This window comes from Symsagittifera roscoffensis, chromosome 7 (assembly GCF_963678635.1).
Source record: "Symsagittifera roscoffensis chromosome 7, txSymRosc1.1, whole genome shotgun sequence".
Classification (NCBI taxonomy): Eukaryota; Metazoa; Xenacoelomorpha; order Acoela; family Convolutidae; genus Symsagittifera; species Symsagittifera roscoffensis.
The window spans coordinates 43,884,016-43,907,410 of record NC_087068.1 but is presented as its reverse complement, the minus strand read 5'-3'; the positions used below and the strand labels follow the sequence as shown (position 1 = coordinate 43,907,410).

Here is a 23,395-nt window from a genome sequence, read left to right as displayed (position 1 = left end):
CGCCCCTGTTCCCTCTCTTTTTTACTTAAGCCTACTTCGCTTGTCGTCATGGTTGCATCTAGCATCACTTATTATGTTGCTTTGAATGGATGAAGAGCATTGTTTTAAGTTAATGCCGTATCAGTTCAAATGCCTCACCCTATAAATGTGTCTGGTAAGTTTAGCAACAGCTTTTCTATTAATCTATAAACCGATGAATCTATCGGTTTATCATTGCAAATATTTAGCATAGTAATAGAGCAGAGTTAAATTTGGGGTTTGTAGACTTGTAAAATTATTTCGACGGAAACTTAGAAAGATAAGATAATATGAATATAAGTTTTAACGCGGCGCTTTTAACCGGTTTGTAAAGCTTTCAGTGTATATTCAGTTTCGGTGCTTGGTGAGTGATAAATTATACTCATTAATTGAAAAAGCATACTTGAGAAAAACTCATTGTTATTTTAACACTTTATTGATAACAATAGGAATAGTTTACCAGGTGGTATCTTCGTGTGTCGTGTTCTACAGACGAGAGGGTGATGATAGTTGGCGGACTGAGCAGTTCGAGACTACCACTGGCGTCCACTTCGCCAGCTTGCCGGAGAGCCTCATCGAGGTCAGTTTGAATCGATGGGCTAACACCAAGCGAGTTTTGACTAGTCCAGTTGATCGAGTCAGAGATTAATCAGTTTTTTCTATCCCAGAAGAATATTTCTCATTAAACGTGAAAAGTTGCTGTGAATTTCAGTATAATTGTAGCGCAAGCAGTTGACCCATTTTTTTGTCGAAGAATTTGTTCTTTTTTCTTATGTCCCAATCTCAGTGGCGGAAAATGAGTTCCTCTACTTTCAGGGGTCTATTATTTTGAGCTGGCTTGTCGGATGGCCCAATTTTCTCATGATGTCTAAGTCTCGCAGAAAGTATGAGTTGAGACTCAAACCAATCATGTGCTCCAAAGCGATGTGAAGGTTTCAGTTTGTGCTAGCCTATTTTGTTGGGTACTTAAAAGTGATGTCTGAAACCTAGATCCACCCTTTTTTTACGTACGTATCAATTAATTTTCAAATCGAAATTTATATTTTTTCCAAATAATTGGGTCTAACAGAACCACTGAACCATTGCTAACAGTGATGGTGGTGCACAAACGTGCTGATATGCTCAATTTGGAAAATTCGAATTGACCTACTGGATGCTATTACAGCTTACTCTTGTTATTACCCTTGCGATAAGCAAGGGTACTGCAACGTGGTACTAGAATTTTTCCCCGTAAATAACCTAATTCACAACTCACAAGATTTCGGCCGTGAAAATGTTAGTGTATAAATACTAAATTTATTGTTTCCTAACCTAAGTGGCTGATAAAAGTGTTTACAGAGACTTTGTGCAACCATAGCCTGAATCTCAATCTCTTCAAATAGAAAACATTTTTTATCCAAAAGTAATCGAATGAGTGCTGCCCGAGACTTTACTCTACAAATATTCGCCTTAGTCTTAATTTGCGACGAAAAACAGACATCGTTCGACCGTTTTGGTCAAACGATGAGTCGAACACCTCAGCTCGGGCGAGTCTGACTTAGTGAGACTTTGCGAAAGTTAAGAATTAATGTGTGACTATTTTGAGCTAACTTCTATGAAAAAAAATACATTTAATAACAATCTTGTCTATATCAAACAACACGTCTAACGATATCAAAGTAATTCTGACCTTGAAACTTGATTCAAAAGAGTTCTTTGAAGTACGTGTTTGCTCAAAATCCCGTTTATCTGTTTAGCTCTCAGAAATAAGTTAACAACCATTTGTTGAATGAAAGTTATTTTTATATCTGTAGCCTTTAATTTTTTCTAAAACGACGCCTGTGAAAAGTGAGAATTTCACCAGAAATAAATTAGTGCATTTTGAAAACAAACTCTGACTTCTTAACAAAACTCTGGGTATGATATTAGCTTATCTTAAAAAACCACATAGTTACCAGATCAATTGATAAAAAAAGTTATACCGAAAGAAGCCACTTAAACAGCCCAAAAAGCTCCTAAATAATCGATTTCCACCTACGCGTTAATTGCTCTGTTAAAACTCTGAAGACTTTGACGCGAACAGCTACTTTTTTACTACGAACCTTCCTCTTTTTCCTTTTTCTAACTTAATTCTCAAATAAAAATGTTCATTAAAAGTGTTCACTTGTGTGCTTTTTTGCTATAATCACAATCTGTAGCATAGGAAATTTCACAGCGTCTGTTTTCTGCTTTATTTTTGGCTAGTGTTTGTGATTCATTAAGCGTCCGTGACTAAGTGATTAGTGTGTGAAACTCATGTTCTCTAGGTCGCAGATCGAATGCTAGACATAGCCGAATTTTTACTAATTCGAGGCTTTTTTCCTCTTTCTTATTGCACTTTATAGAGCTGATTTCTTATCGTGTTCTCACTAGTGTTTGCGAAGCCCAGATTTGCCTCTGGGTGATAATAGCGGCAATATTGTACGAACTTTCAAAGTTATAACTTGTGAATGTGTCAAATTAATTCAGTAGTTTCAGTTTTTGCTGGAATGCAAGAGATCCTTCTTGATTTTATCAATTTTTTTTGTAAATAATAAGTTTCGATTTATCACTGATGATAGTTGCGGCAGTATTATACGAAGTAGCTTAAGTTATAACAAGTGAATGTTGTAATGCAGTCAAATGAAAAAAAGGTAGTTTTTGAGAGGCTTTTTTTTATCTTGCAGGCCTATGTTGCGACCGGGGACTCATTTGACAAATCTGGAGGCTACGGGGCTCAAGGAGTGGCAGGATCTTTCATCGAGTCACTTGACGGAGATTTCTTCAACGTCGTTGGTCTCCCGATTCAGCCCCTGAGCGCATGTCTGCGTAGAATTGTAGAGGCGAACTTTTAAAAGACTAGTCGAGGCCAACTTTTAAAATTTATTTTTTTATAGTGTTCCATATTTTTTCCAAATCAATCAGTAAATGGACTAAATGTACTCTTTCCTTCATGGAATTTAAGAGAGGTTATTATAATTTTGCTAATTTTGAGAAAGTTAGTAAAGCTGTCCTGTGAACTTTGAGCAAGAGATCTTCGAATTGTTACGTGATGCGACAATTCGCAAGAAAAGACAGCGCTAGAAAAGACAACCCGCATTAAAAGAACTCGCAATTAATTCATCTCCGCAGCTGTTGTTTTAACAACGCACTGGTGGCCGTCGCGAATGGTCCAGAATGATTGTTTGTGCTTGGCAGTCGCGCCAACTCACCGCTGCAGTCGCGTCAACGTTTCAGTCGCGCCAACATTTTGCCATCAGAGGCTAGGAATTTATACGAAATTAAGAACCGGTTATCGCCGCCCAGCGGAAACGCGCGTGTACCGCGCCCACCCGTGACCTTAAACTTAAACTTATAATTTAATTTTCAAATTTTGGGAGTTGTCGCTTTCCTTAAAATTTGCAAGTTGTCTTTTGTTGCGAGTTATCAATTTTTTTGTTGCGAATTGACGCGGTACCAATTGGTATCATGAAATCTGAAGTTTTCACGACATTTGAAATAGATGTGTCTTAACTAGAAAAACCAGCATAGATTAAATTTAGACATGCGAAGGTTAAATAAACAATTATTGTCAAATATAATTGTTACATTCAGTTTATTAAGTTTGTTCAACTCGAAATTTAATTTGATTTCAATTTTGAAATGTGTTTTATTCTTGGTGTGATTTTTGTGCTCAGTCGTCTGTTGATTCGCTCATCAAGTATTGCTGACACAGTCGTAAAACCCCAAGTTGAAAATGTTACCTGGACTTCTCAAACATTTATCATTCCAACAGGGATGTTATTTTCTAATTTGGACTCTGCAACATCAAGTACAAGTCGAAGGAGTTATTTATTTAGTCGTCAAAGTATATTTTTGAACTGCATGTTTATTAACTGTCGTAAAAGTATATTTTTGCGGTAGATTTTTTCTACAATATTTAATTCCGCGTTTCGCAAGTACAGAGATAAAAAACACTGTTTCCTAAGCTTTCTAATTTTTGTTATGTTTTTTAAATGACATTCAACTTTTCGAAAAAAGGGCGAAAAAAACAATAAGCTCTGTATTGCTTTTGGAAATGTCATTGGTATAAGCATAACAGCTCCGACTTGTACAATGAATAGAATCAATTGATAATCCGCGTTTGAGCCCGAATATACTTCAGGATAGCAATCGGAGGAACTACCTGGTGCAATCCCATTGGCGGAATCGCCACGAATCTTATGAGTCGTGCGGGAGGTACAGTCGTTTTTACTGCCTGCACGCGTACGAGAGTTCAAACGCAGAAGTAGTGGCATATGATTACGTTACCAGGCAAAACATGAGAAACGTTATAAACCAGTTAAAAGAATAATTTTTTGTCAGTCGCCCAAATACAGTCTGAAATTATTTGGAAGATTTATTGGAAGAATCATTTGGAAGAATTATTTGAAAATATTTGATTTTATTGATGAAAGCTGCTACCTGAATTAAGTGTTTGTTAGCGCCAAAGGTTTGGTTTTAGCCGCGAAATCTTATATTTTGGTTAAAACTGGCAGACGACTGCTTGTTAAATCGATGTCCGCATGGCGAATCTCATAGTTAGCTAATATACTGAATGTTAAAAATGATGAAAAATTCGGATAGTGCGTTGACAAATTTTAATGGAGACGTACAGCTTTTTTGTGCAGACAACAAATTTTTCTTATTTGCGGTTTAATATTTTGGCTTTAGACAAATTTTTTGTTGCTTCTACAATGCAGATTTTTTTTCTGGTTAAAAACGCTTCAAAAACTTGATTTTCTCTCTGTTAGATCCGGATTAGCTAAATGATTACTGTGTTCCAGTCAAGTGTTAATGGCTTGTTCGTATTTTGGTTTTCTTGATATCTGTTATTCAAAATTTGTTGTAATCCTGGTGGGAATTGTTTGTTTGTGTTTTAGATTTTTTGATATCTGTTATTCAAACGTCGTTGTAATCCTGGTGGGAACGTTTTAAATTGTGGTATGCTTGAAATGGAAGGTGTGGAAGGTAGAGAAAGTGTTGTTGGTAAAGAAGATAATGATGTCTCTGATAGAGTTTCAGGTGGGCCATTAACCAGATTTGGTTCACCGTGTGGATAATGGTGGGTCAACCAATGTGGAAGACGCTGTGAGGGTGTTGAAGGGTGAAATGGTTTATCTTTTAATTGTTCGGAGGTTGCGGTAGAATCCATATCTGTTGGTAAAAGTGGGTGGTTCATATGGCTGGGAATTTATAGTTGGAAAAGTAGATGTGTCTAATACGTTTTCAAAATGAAATGGAGAATCCCAAGAGTCGATACCACTTGTTTCAAAGAGGTGATTCAGAAAGTGATTTCACTTATCCGAAATGTCCTAAGAATAATAGTTTTCTCTAAGGCTTTACTAAGTTCGTTTCATTTGATTGCATTGAGGGGGGTTGGAAATTCTTTGGTGTTGGTTAAGGATAGTCTGGTTGTTTTGGTATTTGGTTGTTACTTCTTGTTTTTATTTATTGGTTAAACAGGGGCTTTGGTGCGTACTTGGGCTTTAGGCTAATTGATTTTGATAAAACTTTTTTTAGGCTAATTAAGCTATTTTTTTAAAAAATTTTGGAGTTTGAGTTTATACTATTTTGTTGATTTCGGAAGGGGTTTACATTTTGACATGATTACTTTTTGTCATCAAATATGAAGGTTGTGCTTAATTTTGATCTGGAGTTGGAGGTATAGTTCTAGTTTTAGATCGGATAGAGTCGATTAAATGACAAGTGTGAATTTTTCAAAATTTTCGACTGGTGTGAATGTGTGAATGTTGTCATTTTATAGTGGTTGTAATTTTAAAATTACGTTCTTGCTCTAGCTTTTAAAGGTGTTTTTGTTTGTCCTTCTAATGTGATTTATCTAGGGCTGCCTTCATACTTTGTTTGTAAAATTTGGTGGTGTTTTCTAAAACCGTTAACGTTCGTTTTTTGTTTGCGATTGATTGAAAACATCGTCTAGATGTGTAATTACATTTTAACTTGAAAAAGAGGAAGAATTATTTTACTCGTAAACGCTGAAAAAGTTGCTAATCCTATGGATGTTTCATAAAATAACCTGTTCGAATCATTTCGTTGTTTTCCGATAACGAATGGTGATTGATCATCCAGAGGCATTTGATTACATGTACTATTTATGCTGGCAGTGCTGTAGTTTTTTCATTAATCTTAGTTAAAAATTTTTTATCGGTTCAATTCGCCAGTTAGATTTAGATTTGTCAATGATTGAATATATATTGCTGGCGTCAATTACTATCTTTAGTGGTTCACCTTTTGCGAATATGATACCTGGGTTTATAAATGTATTGACTTTTAACTCTTGGCTTATGTTTTTCTGATGAAATTGTTTCGTAAGGTTCAAAAATTTTTTTAATGTTTTATGGCTTCATCTTGTAAGTCTATTGGTACTTTAATTGCGCCTTGTTTCTTAAAAAATGTGTCTGGTTTTAGTGGAAGTTGTTACGGAGATTGAGATTTTCCTTTATCAAGTGTAATCTGGCATATACGTTTGAATATTTTACTAATAATTTTGCTAATTGTACTTGAAAAAATTTGTTGTTGTGCGTACTTGCAAAACTGTATTGTGGGTTCGAAATATGGTGTTGTTTTTAAAGTAATCTACAATTTTTTTTTTCGGTTCATTAGTTATAATCTTATGGATAATTCTTAATATAGTATTGTAGATTGAAAAATATGTAAAAGTTTTAGTTAAGTATTTACTCTGTATACTCTTTCTGAAAGAGGTGGTAGTGTGATGTTTGATTAACAGTATTTCGGAACTCATAACGGAAGAGTTATTGCGTATGGTGAATTGTTGTATACATGTTTTTGATGTTATCTGGGTTTATGTTTGTACATATTTTTGTTGTTTATACCGTTACGCAAAAAAAAATATGAATCTGACCGAATTCAAGATCAGACATAACTAGTTTTGGTGTATTTTGATTGTTTTGGTATTGGTGTATGTGAGATATTGGACAATTTTAATTGTAAATTCTTTGAAAAGTGTTAAGGAAGCATGATTTTTTGGTGTATATTTATCATTAATTTGTAATTTACTACTCATTATATTTTTTATTGGTATATAGATAGTAATAAATGGAACTCCTATGATGTTATGTTTTTTGTTTGTAATGTGGATTGTATCTAGAAGTTTTGAAAACAACTAATTTTTTTTCTTACATTTGCATGTTGTGTTCTTTTCGTTGTAGTGCTGATGCGTAAAAATGTTTCATTTGAATCTAAGATGGAGACGTAACTATAATTTTTTTTTCAAAAACACCATTTGTGGATATTAATTTTGCTCTCTGTGAATTTTGATTTTATTTGTTTTGATGTATTCCATCAAAACTTTTGAAAAACTTATTTTTATGTCATTTGCTTGTATTTATTGAGTTCTTTTTTCGATTTGGTTTGTTGTGATCAAGTATCTGATTTTTGATTTTTCTTCTGGGAGTTCATTTTTGCATGGACTATAGCTTTTTGAAATAAATTTGTTATGAAATTGTAACAAATTGGTACTTTTTCTCGTGATGGATCACTATCTGGTTGTATGACAAATGGTAGAATAGAGTCATCCTCAATTTTTTCGTTGTTTATTTTAATAATTTTTTGCGAAGTGGTATTATTGTTAATGTAGAATGCTCATTGTTTCTTATGAGTTGATTGCAATAACTTTTTTGGACTGGTTTTAAGGTACTTTTGGTATGATCTAGTTATTTTTATCCTTCGTTCACTTCTGAAAGATGATGTTGTCGCTTCGGAGTCAGATAAATGTCTTTCGTCTAAGTTTTTTGTTTGATGTGTTGTTTTTGGATTTTTGAGTTGTTGCGTTTTACGTATTCCTGTAGCACCTGGTTCGAAAATTGCGTTTGTTTTCTTGATAGAGGATTTTTTAATATTTGTTTTTGTTTATAAGTGATGTTTTTTGTTGTGAGTATTTTCGCTTTAAAATACTCTACTCTTTGTTTATGTAGTGTTTTTACGAGATCGTATCGAGAATTTTTAATGTGACAATTGTGGATGATTTTTAGTTTGCATGTTCCCTCTATTTGATATTGACAACAGTGTTAGGATAAAAGTTTGATGCAAAATCCAAGTGTTCATTGTTCTAGTTTCTTGAAATGTTAGTTTCGTGATGTTAGCTTAAATCCCTTGGTCGTGGCAGGACGGGTTGGGGAGAGAGTAGATCAGTTTTTTTGAATGATGTGTACTGTTTTCAAACGAGTGGCGTTCACTGCATTTAATTATTCTGAATCTTACTTAAAAGGGGATCGATTTGAGATCGAGGGTTGGAGAATAGTAAATCAGTTTATAAGGTTCAGGTATAATTAGAACAGAGAAAAGATTGTTAGATACTATCTTTTAGCTCACTAATTTTGTTTAAGCCTGGGTTTGTCTAAAATTGTGTAAACCTGGGTCAACTAAAAGCTAGGAATCAAGTTAAGGATGAGTACCCGAAGTTCTTCACTGTTTAGCCTGAATTGAATGGTGAGTTTTCAAAAGACAATTTTTCAGGTAGTCTTGGTTAGTTTAAAAGGTTGGAAAGTGAATTGTCACCATAGGTAGACACGTAGTTAAAGGGATGGGTTGAGTTTGAAAAGTTTAAATCTAATAGATCCAATGAAAGCCTTGGTGATCCAGGTTTTAAATGGTATTAAATGAAAAAATTCAAAATTAAATATCCTAGGAGAAGTTTTGATGATATTTTTTTTTTCAAATGAGTTAGTTAGTTTTTGAAATAGAAATAAAAATTTATTTAACTGTTATTCAATATGTTTTATTGAATGTTTTAGATGAAAAACATCAGACAATGAACGCTGTTGTTTAACAACCAAAATTAAAACTATTTTTAATTTTCGCCTATTTTGTAAATGTTTTATAAAATTTAAGAAAAAATTTGAACATTTACTTCAGATTTATAGTTTTGAGGTTGATTAATTTTAATGGACGTCTAGTCGGTATTGGTGGTTATATTATTGCTAGGTTACTAATTTTTACTCAATTTTTAAAACTGTTTTTTTTCCAAACTTACGGCTCAGTTTGACCGAGTTAGTATAGTATTATTAGTTTTACTGCACAAGTGATTTTTTGGCCAATCGTCTTTTCTGTTTATTTTCACTTAGCGATTCAGATTTGGTTTTCGTCGTTTAGTGATGGAAGTTAATCTTGAATATGCGCTTGGCTTTATTAGACATACTGCTACGTGAAAGTAAGCTAATTTTTATCTGTTTGATTTGTATAATGATTGCTACAGCTAAGTTAGTTGAAGGTCTTCTAGAGACTCGTTGGTTGTACCGGATAAGTTTAGCTCCGGGCGGCCTTCTCATCGAGTAATTTTGGATACAGTACGCTGTCTCTTTGTTACGCTATCTATTTTTGGCCGGATAGGTTCGTGACACTCCTAGTCTAATGCCAATCCTTTTCTTACTCTTATATTTCCTTGTCTCAATAGGTTTAGAGATATACTTATTTATCGCGAAGTTAGCAGAAAAAAGAAAGCAACTGATTTCAATCTTATTTATTAATTCTAAAGACCACTAGGGTTTCAAGCTAGAGTAAGATTTAGTCATGGTTCGTGATTGATTAGATATAAAAATTTTACAAGGAAACAATTTTTCAATGAAATAACTAGTTTCAAACTGGTTCCATGTTGAATTTCGAAATTTTTTATTGAAAAACTAGAAATTTTCCATTCTTGAAAAATTTCTCATTTTTTTTGAAGCGAAAACAATTCCATAGAGTTGCCCTTATAGGAGCAGTCTTGTTTGTATATGTCTCAGCGATGAATAAAAGCAGGTTAGTTCAAGCAGAATTTGTTCAATTCTAATGAAATGTACATTCAGGGAGGTCCGTGGTTCTGCAGATCCTAAAGTCTACAGACGCTTTTTTCTTGAAGTTATTTGTCCCAACGGTTTTATTCTTTCTTTGAAATTCACAAACTTATTTATCCACTTTTGCATATGTTTGTGAAGTACATCATGGCTCCTCTGTTTCTTGATTACAACTGTTGATTCGAGTTTAACAATAGGGTCACAGTTAACCTCAATTTTTGCTGACAAGTTATATCATACTTTGTCATTGTAATAAATTTGCTTGTCAAAATGCTTGTCATACATTTTCATAAATGGAAGTCGTATGATAGGAATTTTTTTAACAAAAAATTAAACAACAATTTTGATGATCAATGTGATTTCATTTAATCGAAAACCCACATAAGCTCATCTGAACTTGCCGAAAAACTTTTTTGAAGAAGTTCTGAACGAAATAAAAAATTAAGAAAAAAATGCTTATCATACCATTTTCATAAAATGGTAATTGTGTGATAAGCATTTTTTGTCCGAGAAAATAATCCACAGTTTTGATAATCAAAATGATTTCAAATTTTAAAAAAATCAATTTAAGCTCATTTGAAAGTGCCTTATTACTTTTTTGAAGAGTTTTTGAACCAAAAATTTGTTCATGGGAAAAATCACTATCAGAGCATTTTCATAAATGGAAATCCTACGATAAGCTTTTTTTCCATAGAATCCATGTATGGAATTGTATGATAACCATTTTTTATGTATGGAGGTCAACCCGGGTAGTTTTTGTAAAAATGTGCTATCTTTTGTTAACTTTCCATTTTACTTTGTCAAGAGTATAACACACAAGCTTGTTTTCTTTTCACTTTTCCATTATATTTTATTTAAGGGTTTGGATTTTGTTTTTAATGATTTTGTAAACGATAGCCCATTTAAGGGAATTGTGTCTTTCAGTTTCGATTATCCATTTTCATCAAATAGCGTTTCACAAAAATTCTTGTTTATATATTTTTTTACATTCTTTGACCGTTTTTTTGTTTCCGACTTTTGTTATTTATTGCCAGCATCAAATCACGTGCGTTGTTTCAAGAATTCAACTGTGATAATTTTTTACAGAATACCATTGTTCCATCGGTTACTGGTTATCATTTAATATCGATTTTCTTTTTCAATGTTTAAACTCGGTTAATGGGTGCCATCCAACTGATGTCCCTTTATTCAGATTTGATCTAATGCTTTTACTGACTTATGACTAAAAATGACGTCCGAGAATAAAATTTTAGGTTATCCCTGGGTTAAATGACAAAGTAACATATGAGTTCTTAAGCTGTGCAGAGAACCGCTGCTTTGCCCGGAAAAATAATTGGATCCCGTGATTTTGTTATCTTTTGTGGCTGGAACACATGTGAATCTGGCTCGCGAGCACTAATGAAGTTTGTCACAACTTTTAAAATTATTAGTAAAAAAACAGCAGTGGTTGTTTAATTTAGAACGTTTCTCATTTTGGCGTGATAATGACGCGCATGGTTTTTGGAGACGTGTGAGCTTTATTGGGTTGGAGTTAGAAAACTATTTGGAGGCAAATATAGCAAGCCAGTGTGATCAAGCGTTGCGGCCTATCTTCAGAAGGCATAACCTGTTCTACGCGCAAAGTGAATGTTGTGATGGGCAATGTGAGAAATACCGATACCATGGCTTCGCTAAAATGATGATGAAACTTCCGGAATACATTGTGAAGCTAACAGACTATTCTGAAACAGGTTAAGGAATTATCTGTGCCAGGCATTTTTTTCTTTTAACATATATGAAAGTAATTTCTTTGACCCAGTGAGCCCAAAAACAATGCAAAATATATGGAAAAGGAATCAATAATAATTTTATCTTTATAAAACTGAAATCATAAACGAAAGTTTTTCTCGGGCGTTATCAAATTACCTAAATATTTCGGAAACGTAATTGTGAAATTTTGATTCAAGAGTTTAACTTGATGCCTAACTTCCTCTAAAACTTTTTGCACGTGTTTCAAATTTTTTTGTTCCGACGGCGTCTCAAAGTGACGTAAAACAAAAATGGCATAATTTGGTGTTTTTTTGTCAAATTTCCCAGTCCTCAAGAAAATAAAATAATGTCGGGGCGTAGTGTGGAATTAAATTGAAGCTCTTCCAATGAATTCCACATGGTAATCTTGAACATTTTGAGCGATTAAGCGTCTGAGACTGAGTGGTTAGTGTGTAAGACTCTTAACCTCTAGGTCGCAGGTTCGAAGCTCAGACGTAGCCGATTTTTTTAAGACTAATTCGGGGCTTATTTCTACTTTTCTTTCTGTTGCACTTTACAGAGCTGCTTTTTGTCGTGCTCTGGCTAGTGTTTGCGAAGTGCAGCTTTCACGCTGTGTATTAAATCCTTTGCGATAGGCAAAGGTGTTGCAATCGGATTTTAGACTTTTTTCCTGTAAACAACTTTGTTTACATGACGTCTTATCTGGACTTATTTCCTTGAAGCCTCTTATCAACCAATTTACCGCTACAGAAACCCATTTGCCGCTACAGATTTTTTTTGTGCTTGTTGGGATTTGGAATATCTGCCTGTACGAATTGTATTTTATGTCTTTTGTAGTTTTACCAACTCGTTTCGCTAAAATTTCATTTTTTTTTCATTTTCTTTTTCCCGCTAGGTTGCGGGTTTCGGCCGATTATAATTATATCGGCTTACTAGCCGCATTTTGTCTTGTTCGACGAGCCAAAAAGTTTTTGTGTGTGTTTCGAGGGCGAGGGTACTAAATATCTTTTGAATAATCTTAAAACTTTTGAGTTTTTGGTTGGCTGTGTTGTTTTTTTCATTTTTTTTTTAAATAGCTTAATAGGTTTCATTTTATTGGCCTCATAGTGCATCGTTCGGCGGAATTTTTTTAGTGTGGTTTTAAGTGTGAGGTTAATAGCTTATGTGTGGTTTAGAGTGTGAGGTTAATTACTCTAAAGTAGTCTTAATAGTTTTGAAATTTTGTCGGCTTTTTTTTCGACCTAATAAGTTTGGGCCTATAATATATCATCATATTGCGTCGTACGAGGAGCGAATTTTTTTATGTGCGTATGTTTTGAGGGTGAGGGGGGACTTAATAATTTTTTTTAGAATCTTAATTTTTTAGAATTTTTTTCTTGGCTTTTTTTTTCTTTTTTTTTGGCTTAATAGGTTTCGACCTATTTTATATGGGCATATTGGCCTGATTTTGTTTTATTTGACGGGCGAATAAAGTTTGTGTATGTATACATACACACACACACACACACACACATATATATATATATATATATATATATATATATATATATATATATATATATATATGTATATATATATATATAAATATATAATGTGTGTGTGTGTGTGTGTTTGTGTGTGTGTGCTAATGGTGAGCGGGACTTAATAAATTTTTATAAATTTTGTTAATTTTTTTCAGCTTAAAGGGTTTCTGCTAAGATGTGTTTGGTTTTGTTTCCGTTTAGTAAAGTTGTTTTCGATGCGAATTTTACATTCTATTGTCTTAGTTAGTTTTTTGTTTCAGAGCTAGTTCTATTTTTTGATAGAAATAGTTTTTTATTTAAATTTTTGTTTCAAGCGGATTTCTTGTTTTGTTCACCTGATATTTGACAAGTGATCCAAATCTTGCCTTTCTTTCTCCTCGACTTATTCTGTAAAAGTCTACCTTATGGGACGTCTCCTCGAGGTGCTTTAGGGCGCGTGAGTTCGATCCATGTGAGTATCTTTATGACATGCTTGTTAGTTATATGTGCTCACTAAATAGTTCAAATTTCAAACTTGTATCGCTAGTGGCGCGAAGCTTTTTTCGTCTCTTTGTAAATTATTTTGGTTTTTAAGGCTTTTGCTTGAATTTATAGAGATTCGTTTTTGATCTTGCTAAGTACTTAAGTACTTTATGGTGAAAGTTTTTGGTTTTGCTCTGAGAAAAAGCACTTTTACTTCTAATTCCAATAATTGTCTATATGAAAGGGACGAAACTAAGGCTTTGAGTGTGCTGCTTAAAAATAAGTACATCAAAATGTCGGGTAATGTGAGAATTACTTGCATACATTTTTGCTATTAAATGACAAAAAGTTAACGACAAATTTCATTCGCTTTTCTGTTGGACAATTTATTTTATTCGGCTGTTCATAACGAGTGCTTAAACTTTTTCTTGAAGCGTTTTCCGCTCAAAATATTGCTTCCTCTTTTTGATTTTTGCTCATCGCTTTTTAAAAGAGCAATTTGTGCTAAAACAGTTGCGGTCGGAACTCTCTGTGCTACCTTTACAGCAATAGGCTACTTTTGTGTGATTACTTCCTAATTGAAACCAACCGTTATTTGCACGATAGCTTGATTTTTTTTGCTTTTTATAAAAATCAAATGACTGTTTTTTAATGTAATACTGGATTTAGACAAAACAAAGTTCATACAATATAACGTCTAAATAATATTGCGTTAATTGACTTTCACAACTATAAAACTTTGTTTTTTGGATTTACTTTTAGAACTGATGGTTCACCCAAATGACAATGGGTTAATCGAACTTGCTGCAAATCAAAATGGTCTAATTGCTACTAGTGAAATTGAAGCCTGCAGTATTTTTAAAAAATAGGGCTACACTTAGTAACTTTGTGTAAAAAACCTCAAATTCTTCTTTGTTTTTTTTTGTGGCACTTTGACATATTGTATACTCCATTTACTTTTAATATTTAACCAACCGAGATCCTTGTAATACCACTCAGTGTAGAGATTACCACTCAGTGTTACCAAAACTGAGTTATGCGAACTGTGGTTTCCTTACAACGTACTATACCTTTTTTCTGATAACGTAATTATTCGATTTATTATATACCTAACCTTACTAATATGCTTATAATAAAATCAGATATCAACAAATTGACAATAGAGGAAAAAGAGCCGAGCTGACCTTGCGAAACTTTTTATTTTTGATCCACTTCCAACATTTTTGAAATCAAATGGTGTTTCAATCAGAGCTGGAAATTCTCTAGCGATTTGTGATACCATTATTTGTAGATAAACAGTTATGCTGATCATAGAAAACCAACAGTCACGGTGCTTAGTTTTGTTTTGTTTCATACTATCTGTGAATGATTTCATTTAAAAAATGAGAAAATTGTTCTAACGATTGAGTTTGCAAAAAAAAATTATCTAGCTTTTGTCAAAACTAACATATCAGCTGCTTTTAAGTCTTAATTGTTATTTTGTCCAAGAACAAACCCATGCATATGCAGACAGGGCAAAACTAACTTTCATAAAAATTCAATAACTTCGAATGAAGGAATTGAAAACTAACCATTCAGCGCGATTTTTTGGTGTTATTAACGACCATTAAATGTGTTTTAAAAGCCTACCAAATAAATTTCTGAGCAAAAACGCTGGCAGTTTGGTAAATAAAGATCATGCAGCTTAAGCTTCCTTCTTGGTACATGTATTTTTCCAAAGTCCTTAGTCTCTCCACGTTGTAGTGATAGCGGTTTTTCCCCTCTTATAAAAAATTTAAAATATCGTACGTCTGAGTTTTTGAAGAAACAGGTGTCGTTATGTTTCCTGAAAAATCAATAGTTTTTGCACGAGCTAAAAAAGGCCAAAAATTTTAAAAAGAAAGAATCCATTAGGCAATATATCAATTACTGTGAGCGATGGTTAAGTACATGATTGCTAGAATATTTGTCAAAAAATGGAATAGAATGCTTCAAAAATTAAGGAAGATCAAGTAAAAAAAAAACAGTTAAAAATTGAAGAATTCGCGTAAAAACGTACTATAAAATTTTTAAAAAAAGTTCAATTAGTACTTGCCTGAAGATAGTAACCATTTCTTATACAATTCTAACACCCTACTACACTAATCATTTTTAAAAAAAGCATAGACCTGACATTTGCTAGGTAACATTCAATTGTTAGGTAATTTTCATTATTAGCTATTGGACTTTGGGACCTGATATTTGGATTTTACACATCTGGACCTTTTGTTTTGATAAATGCCAGCAACAAGTATGGTCCAAATGTGTAAAAACCAAATGTTAGGATCTTACGATGTGACATCTTACGATATGTCAGGATCTTGCGATAAAAGTCCAAATCATTGATATCATTCAGGACTTTTCGACGCAAAACCTTGTTCAAAATAGATAAAATGAATGTTCTGGTTTTGAAATACAAAAAAAAACAACCATTTGAAAAACAGCCCGTTTCTGCTTAAACCGCTGAAATTCGAAAAAACTATAGCAGCTATTTTTTGTCCATTCAAAATCAGGCACCTCAAGTAATAACGGTTACGTAGCAGTATTTAGACAACCGCGTGTTCAGACTCGTCAGTATTTAGACAAATATTGTATTAACCAATCAGAATCGAGACAAGTTAGACATGTCCCACTCGATGAGATGAAATTCTCTTTGGGTCACCCTCCATGCCTTATAATAGTATTCATTACTGTTGTAATGTAGATGGTAAATTAAAGTTAAAATTTATATCGTAAATTTGCTTTCTCATCTCGATTCTGATTGGTTAATCTGGTATTTGTCTGCTTACCGACGAGTATGAATACGCGGTTGTCTAAATACAGACCGCACTCCAGTAATAACAGATGGATTTGGAAGATATATGATATTCGTATTTTCGGCCATATAATTCAAATATTTTTGTTATTGTGTAACGAAAAACTGGGTTGTAGTTTCAGCCTTAAAGACAAATTTGGAGCAGATAAGGAATTTGAGTACTGTTGATGTGAATAAAGAGCGCTGTTTTCTTTTTTAAAAAAAATTCAGTCTTCTTTTAAAAAAAATCATCTAAGCTTTTATTAACGAATTCCTAAGCATCAGGAAAAAATTATCAAATTACTTAATCTGGCTGTGTTCGTTTTCTTTCACACCAGAAGTCGCCTGCTTAGCAGTGTGATTGTTTTTAATTTTTCCTCCAAAAATGGTTTTTTTTTCAGTTTCAATGAGTACTTGGCTTATACTTTTGTATTATCTGCTTGGCCTTTTGTTTCTCGTAACGAACCCAGATCAGTTTTATGACTTCAATTTTCAAAAAAGACAATACAATGCCAATTGTTGTGTCAACGACTCCCCTTTAACTATCGCAGAAGGCAGATTTTTATTAAGGCGTGCCACTGAAAACTGTGCTCAAGTAAGATCTTGACAGATTAGACAGAGAGGGGAGGTGGGGGGGGGGGGGGGGTGATGCTCATCGTTCACCGTATTGCTCTAAAAACTCTAGTTAGAATAAGATGCTAATAAAGTTGTATTGATCGCAAAGAAGCAATCTCAGAATTGAATGTATATATTGCTTTTTCCTTCAGGAAAACAGTTGAACTATATTCGATCCTTTTTTCAACTTCGATGCAAAGTCAACGTCATCACAAAAGTTGGCTTCGGACGAGGAAGATTGCGAAGAGACCGTCATCCCTATTTGAGTACTGTTCCCCTTGCTGGCTTCAATTACGTTTTGGGAATTGAAGGTGTTGATTTTGATGTCGCGATACCGTATGAAAATCCAGAAGATTTTCTGACGTTTAAGTGGTTCAAGTACAATGTTATATGTCGAGATCAACCCTGGATTTGTGGTTATGAAGCAGCGGAGACCAGTAATGGTACGAATAAAATGCAACGACCTTGAAATTAACTGAAAAACTTTAAAAACATACTAATTACAACATTTTTCCCCCTTAGAAAAGGTTTCATTTTAATTCAATCAATGAAGTGCACAGGAACTCTTTGACTGGAGGATTGTGTTTAGATCTTATTTACCTTCGAGCCATTGACCGCTTTATGTTGTTGACGCTTGTTTCCTCCCGCTGATTTGCTTAACATTGCAAAGAATTCGCTTGAAAGCTTAGCTGGCAAAATCCGAATTCTTGATGAATGCAAACCCTTTGAAATAAATAGCAAACAAACCGAATGGATGAGTCGAGTTACTGTTTTTTGATTGAAAAAATTGTTACAATACTAAATAATTTGAAACTTATTGCGTTTTTTAAACTAAAATGTTTACTAATTTTTTGGAATGTTTTGCGCGTGAAAAATGTTTACAATTGAATCAATTCACCGTAAAATGCAAGAAAAAATTTTGCTTTTCTTATTTAAACGCACTCATTCTCTATAAATTGTATTCATATTGGTACCAGAGAGGATCTAGTACCAGAGAGGATCTAGGATTTTCTCCAAGGGGGTGGCGGATTTTCATTAAAAAAATTCGGTCGACCAAATTGTTTTTATAAGCTCTCCTTAGTCACTATAAAGACCCATTTCGACAAAATATTTTGTGCGCCGTAATCTAATTTAAAAAAGGCGTGTTTAGGGACTTTTTGTAAAACTTTGACCTAAAAATTGCGTGTTTTCGGCGCGGGCTCCCCCTCAAGTTTAGTATATATTGACGCCAAAGGCCCCCTAAGAAAAGTTTTAAGGTCAGTCGGCCAAAAATGGATATCTCAAATTAGGACATAAGCGGGACGTTTTGGGTCGGCAGAGGGTCGAATCCCTGAGGGGAGAAAGCGTTAAGTATAAAATTCAAAACCGATTTGATAATTTTTCGCTCAAAGTGAAAATATAAATTCACTTAAATATTTCGGCTTTTTTGGATTGCTCCGGCAAAAAATAAAGTTTTTTTTGGTCGCGCTTCTACACTTAAACATATAACATTATACTGGTGCCTAGAATCTGTAGAAAATTAAGTGAATTGTAAAAGATTTTGTAAAAAAGAATCTGAAGAAAACGAATTTTTGCTACTTTTGGAAATTCTGAACCAATTTTTGAGCAACTGCTGATTTTGAAAAACTTCGGCTCTTAAAATTCCAATTTAAACCAAAGATTTTGCACAATAAAAAATTCAGTGATAAACAATTAACGTTTGATATTGTTAAATCATGTTTGTATAATGGATTACATAAACTGCAACGACTCTTTTAATGTTCTTCTGCTTGATATGTTTTTTTTTTCGTCTTATTTTAATACTTGCGGCTTTAAACCAGTGTGCGATTTGCACAACCGTAGCTTCACACAAACTTTAAACGTTAAAAAAACTTAGATATAAAATATGAAAAAAAACAATAATTTTACCTGCAACCATAAGAGTAGAAAAGGGCATCGCTTAACGCTTTCTGTTTCGTAAATGGAAGAAATTGAAAATATTTTGAAATTTAAGGTTCGTTTCTATCAACAATCGCCATATTTCTATATTTGATGAGTTTCGTATTCTTAAAGTTTTTGAAAAATCACAATTCGTAGTCTTAACGTTTTTTTGCATTATTTTTTGACTATTTTTGACGTTTGGGCGACTGTTTGGCAATATGAGCACATCTCTGACGCTTTCTACTTAAATGGTCAAAAAACACCTTAATTTTTTTCCGGCTTTTTGTGATAAACAGTTTCATTTCTCACATCTCAAAAATTCATCCAGTCTTTTTAGTCACAAAAAAACGGCAAAAGCTTGAAAAGTTTTGTTGAATTTATCGCTTCAAAACTAGAAAATTCAACTTCTATGTCCCGTGATTATAGTTACACAAAAAAGTGTTGTGAACGCGCTAATTTTTGTGAATCCTCTTACCAAAGTTAAGTAGATTTAACTTATAAGGTCTTGAAATAAAGTAACCACGTCTTGGATTTGTATTAGCTTGCTGATGCGTTATAATTTTTCTTCACGGGAAACCCTCACGAAAAAAATTGCGGCATATAAAATATTAAAAATTGTTGATAATTTTTGATATATTCCAAAGTGCAGTTTCTTCGAAATTTTAATTGAAAAAGTTCACTACTTTCCCTCAATTTGCTGTTTCTAGAGAAATAACCAACAAGGAATCTGTGTGAATCTGAACGTTTTGGAGGAATACTAATAACCGTTTTTAGTTTTGTTCCGACTTTTTTTCTGTTTTTTTTTCTTTAGACAAATTTCGACTTATTAACTAAGCATTTTTGACGGAATTTTTTTATATCAGCCAAAAAGTATTGATATCTTGAGCTCAAATTTGAAAAGGTATTTAACCTGTGATTTTTTTTCATAAGGTTATGAGATTTTATAGGGTGCGATGATGGCCAATTCGGGCGCTATTAACGCGTAAGCGGAGATTTAATCCGTCTTAGCCATCGTTCCAAAATGATTAAAGCTGGCTATTTGCCATAATTGATGTGTTAATAAAAGCTAAAATTATCTCTTGTTTTTTATGTGACGTGTGGTGGTATGATTCTCACAAAAATCTTGAATTGAAAAAAAAAATTTTTACATTTATTTTTTCATGTTATTACTGCTCCATAGGTCTTAAAAGGCAGTCGGAACATTCAGGGCTTCGCCCTAATACGAGCAATCTTGCCTTGGTATATGAATAGTCTGAGCCCGCGTATGGGATTTGTATCATATCTTTTGAGCCCGCGTGATGCTGACGGAATGTTGAGGGAACATTTGAGTGGAGGTGAATTTATGTTTTTTTTCTAAAGTACCCAAATTAAGAAAGTTTAAAAAAATTCGACTTAAACTGTATAAACTCTTTAAATCACTTTTTCCATAGCCTTAAAGCTTTGCGAACAAACAAAAGTGCTTTGTAAACACAAACTTTACTTAACTATAAAAGATCAAATATATAAAATAAAACCAAAATGCTGGACGATGACGATATACCAATGACAGCTTGGCGTTCATTTTTATCAAGTAACTTCATATTAAAAAATCTGTGTTACCAGTATTTATACACATTGGCAACTCCTGACCAAATCGTAAATGTTCCAATACAAAACCTCAATTGGACTTCACAAACTTTTTTGATACCAACCAAGCATTCTCTTTTGTCTTGGTCTCGAGCTACCATAAACCAGAGGAACTCCTTGTTGCGGAACCAATGGCGAAGCTGGGTTGAGAGTGCCGACTCCTGCCGACAATTCAGTCAGCTCTACTGTTTGCGTGCCTTTGAAACCCGACTGACTCTGGACGTGATAGCCTACGAGTACGATGATCAAATGTGAGAAATATAAGAGTCTCTTACTCATAAGATCAATTTTTTCTAACATTTATTTACACCTCTCTTATTTTACCTCGAAATCCCCATACTCGCAATCTAAAACTCGCCCTACCCTATGTTTTTTCACACATCTTATATCAGAGTAGTTGCAACAAAAACCTTAATGATGTCATCACAACTTAATTGAAGTTGGCATGATGAGCAAGCTACCTTTGTAATATCACATCAATATGGCACGCGCAGTACAAGTTGAAAAACGATACCAAAGTGAAAATTAACTTACGAGAGGGAGTAGAGGCGATAGCATAGAACCAACACGCTTAAATGGCTCTATTTCCTAAAACTTTGACAGAAAAAAATAAATAAATCCCCAAAACGTCTCTTTCGGACTGTAAACAAAAAAGAAATCTCAAACACGCGTAGAAATATTGATAAACATGATTTCGATGGGTTTTGAGAGACCAGGAACTAACAAATCGACTGGTTTTGAAAAAAATGAAAAATTTTTGCCGATTGTCTTGATTTGACAAACACCGTCAAACACCATGGTGAAGTATCACGGTTTTTAAAAAACCAAACACCTCTGAGTTTTACAGTATTGAATTGTGACAAAACTATGAACGATTTTCAATTATTTGTAGATCAACCAACTCTCCTTTTATTTGATAATAAATCAGAAAAAAAAATCAAATTTTATAATTTTTGTCGAAATAAATTTTATAAATAATTTTTGTCTCAGAATTACTCACAACCTAAAAACATTTTGGAGAATATTTTTTTGGTCGTTTCTAAGCAGAGAAAACAACCTCTGGAGGGCAGTTGGTTTCAACTTTGCCGGCTTGGACTTTAGAAGAACAATGGAGCAAAATATAGCCAGAGAGTGTCACGAAATGTTTCATCCAATGTACAAAACACACAATTTATTCTACGGTTCTCTTGGATGTTGCAAAGGACAAAGTCATAAGTATAGGGAGCACGGGTTTGCCCGAATGATGATGTCAATAGCCGAATATGCTTCGAAACTCACCGATTATTCCGAGCAAGGTTAAGCCATCATTCAACTTCTTTTAATCTTCAGCGTAACAAACTTCTTTAACAAAATTCAATAAGGGTTTAAAAACGATCAAGCTGGTTGTTAGAAAAATACAGCAAGTTTTTCCTCCAAAAAGTTTTAAAGAACGTGCAAATTTTTTGAACTTGATGAGGTTTGGATGCAATTTTCAACCAAATTTGAGTAGTTTTTGATGTATCTACATTACGAGGTCAAACTGTGCACTGGATAGGCGCACATTTTTTCAAAGAGAGCGTCCTTGGTGCGTGATCTGATTAGAAGTCACAAGATACATAAATCAGTCTTGTAATGTGCAGTATTCCTAAAAACAGGAACGCCTGAGAGCGTTTTTTTTCTGATGTGAAATAGGTTTCTGTAAAAAAGAATCAACATGATAAAATATGTACTTACTGAACAGCTTTTTTTTGAATTTCCCTGTACTTTGCTTGCTTGATCTTAGTACATTTTTCTCCAGAAAAATTCTCGCGTTGGGTTTTTTTTGAGTATAATTCACATTATTTCAAAAAACTGCTTCACATAACCATACAAAGTCTAAATTGACATTAGTCTATTATCCTTTCTAAATGTTTCAATGTCATAGAAATTTCAATTTTTTTGTTCAGGAAAAGAGTTGAATTACATCCAGGCGTTTTTTTTGAATACATGCAGGCTCAATGTGATAACAAAGATCGGCTTCGGAATTGGCGAATTGAAAAGACAGAGTCATCCCTACCTTGTAGGATCTCATCCTCCTGGTTTCAATTATATATTGGGCATTGACCATAATGATTTCGACATCGAGATACCCTATGAAAACCCCGGGGATTTTTTAACTTTCAAATGGTTCAAACACAATGTTATTTGCCGTGAGCAGCCCTGGATTTGTGACCAAGAAAGAGGAGAATAACGTGAAAATCAGATGAGACTACTGCCGCCTATACCAGCAGTTAGCAGCGTTGATTGACTTAGAAGACGAGAAGTCTTTAGTTGGCATGGAAGGACAATGAAAGCTAAATTCTAATTTTCGATTGTCAATCAATAAGGTATCAAAGCATATGGATCTCAATTGATGGCCTGTCTTACTGTTTGCTAGGCCCACAAACATGCAATAGCTAAGATAATTTAAAATAATGAAAACCACTGTAATTGGTAATTCAACCGATAAATAAATCACTGCTTTTTGTACGGAAATTAAGTTCAGGGAGAGAGAAAGACGTAAATTTCAGTCCATCCTCAGTAACCTGAAGTCTTTAAAACACAAAAGATATCGCACCTTTCAGTCTGTTCAAATAAATTGAATTTAAGACTATTGATCTTATTTTTCTCTAGATACGCTTTTGCACTAGTGAACACTAATTTTTAGGAGAGGAACATAAACAAAAAATAGACAAATTTGCATGAATCTGCCCGCTTTCTGATTTCTCAAAAAAGCGTTCTTTCTCGGAGCACCCATCTCTAGAAAAATAACGGGAAAAATATTGAACTCAAACTTTGTGCAATTTGTCGCTGCCAAAAGTGGTTATGAGCGTCTCTATGAGCAA

The 23,395-nt window shown here is 33.7% G+C and overlaps 1 protein-coding gene and 1 long non-coding RNA gene across 3 annotated transcripts in view; both read left to right on the top strand.

Annotated features, from left to right (window-relative positions):
• The window catches only part of LOC134852145 (nucleoside triphosphate pyrophosphatase-like), a 117,536-nt gene extending 114,440 nt beyond the window's left edge, over positions 1 to 3,096 (top strand). The window contains exons 4-5 of the mRNA XM_063868441.1: positions 482 to 598; positions 2,703 to 3,096. Of these exons, the coding sequence (XP_063724511.1) occupies positions 482 to 598; positions 2,703 to 2,870 (285 nt within the window). The 3' untranslated portion in view covers positions 2,871 to 3,096. The remainder of the gene's footprint in view (positions 1 to 481; positions 599 to 2,702) is intronic.
• A 17,331-nt stretch (positions 3,097 to 20,427) lies between these two features.
• Positions 20,428 to 23,007, top strand: LOC134851433 (uncharacterized). Of its 2 annotated transcripts, none has more exons than XR_010164227.1 (3): positions 20,428 to 20,803; positions 21,600 to 21,847; positions 22,478 to 23,007. It is a non-coding gene; the product is annotated as an uncharacterized LOC134851433 (long non-coding RNA). The 2 variants fall into 2 exon arrangements; XR_010164228.1 differs by having other exon boundaries at positions 21,597 to 21,847.
• Positions 23,008 to 23,395: the final 388 nt, after the last annotated feature.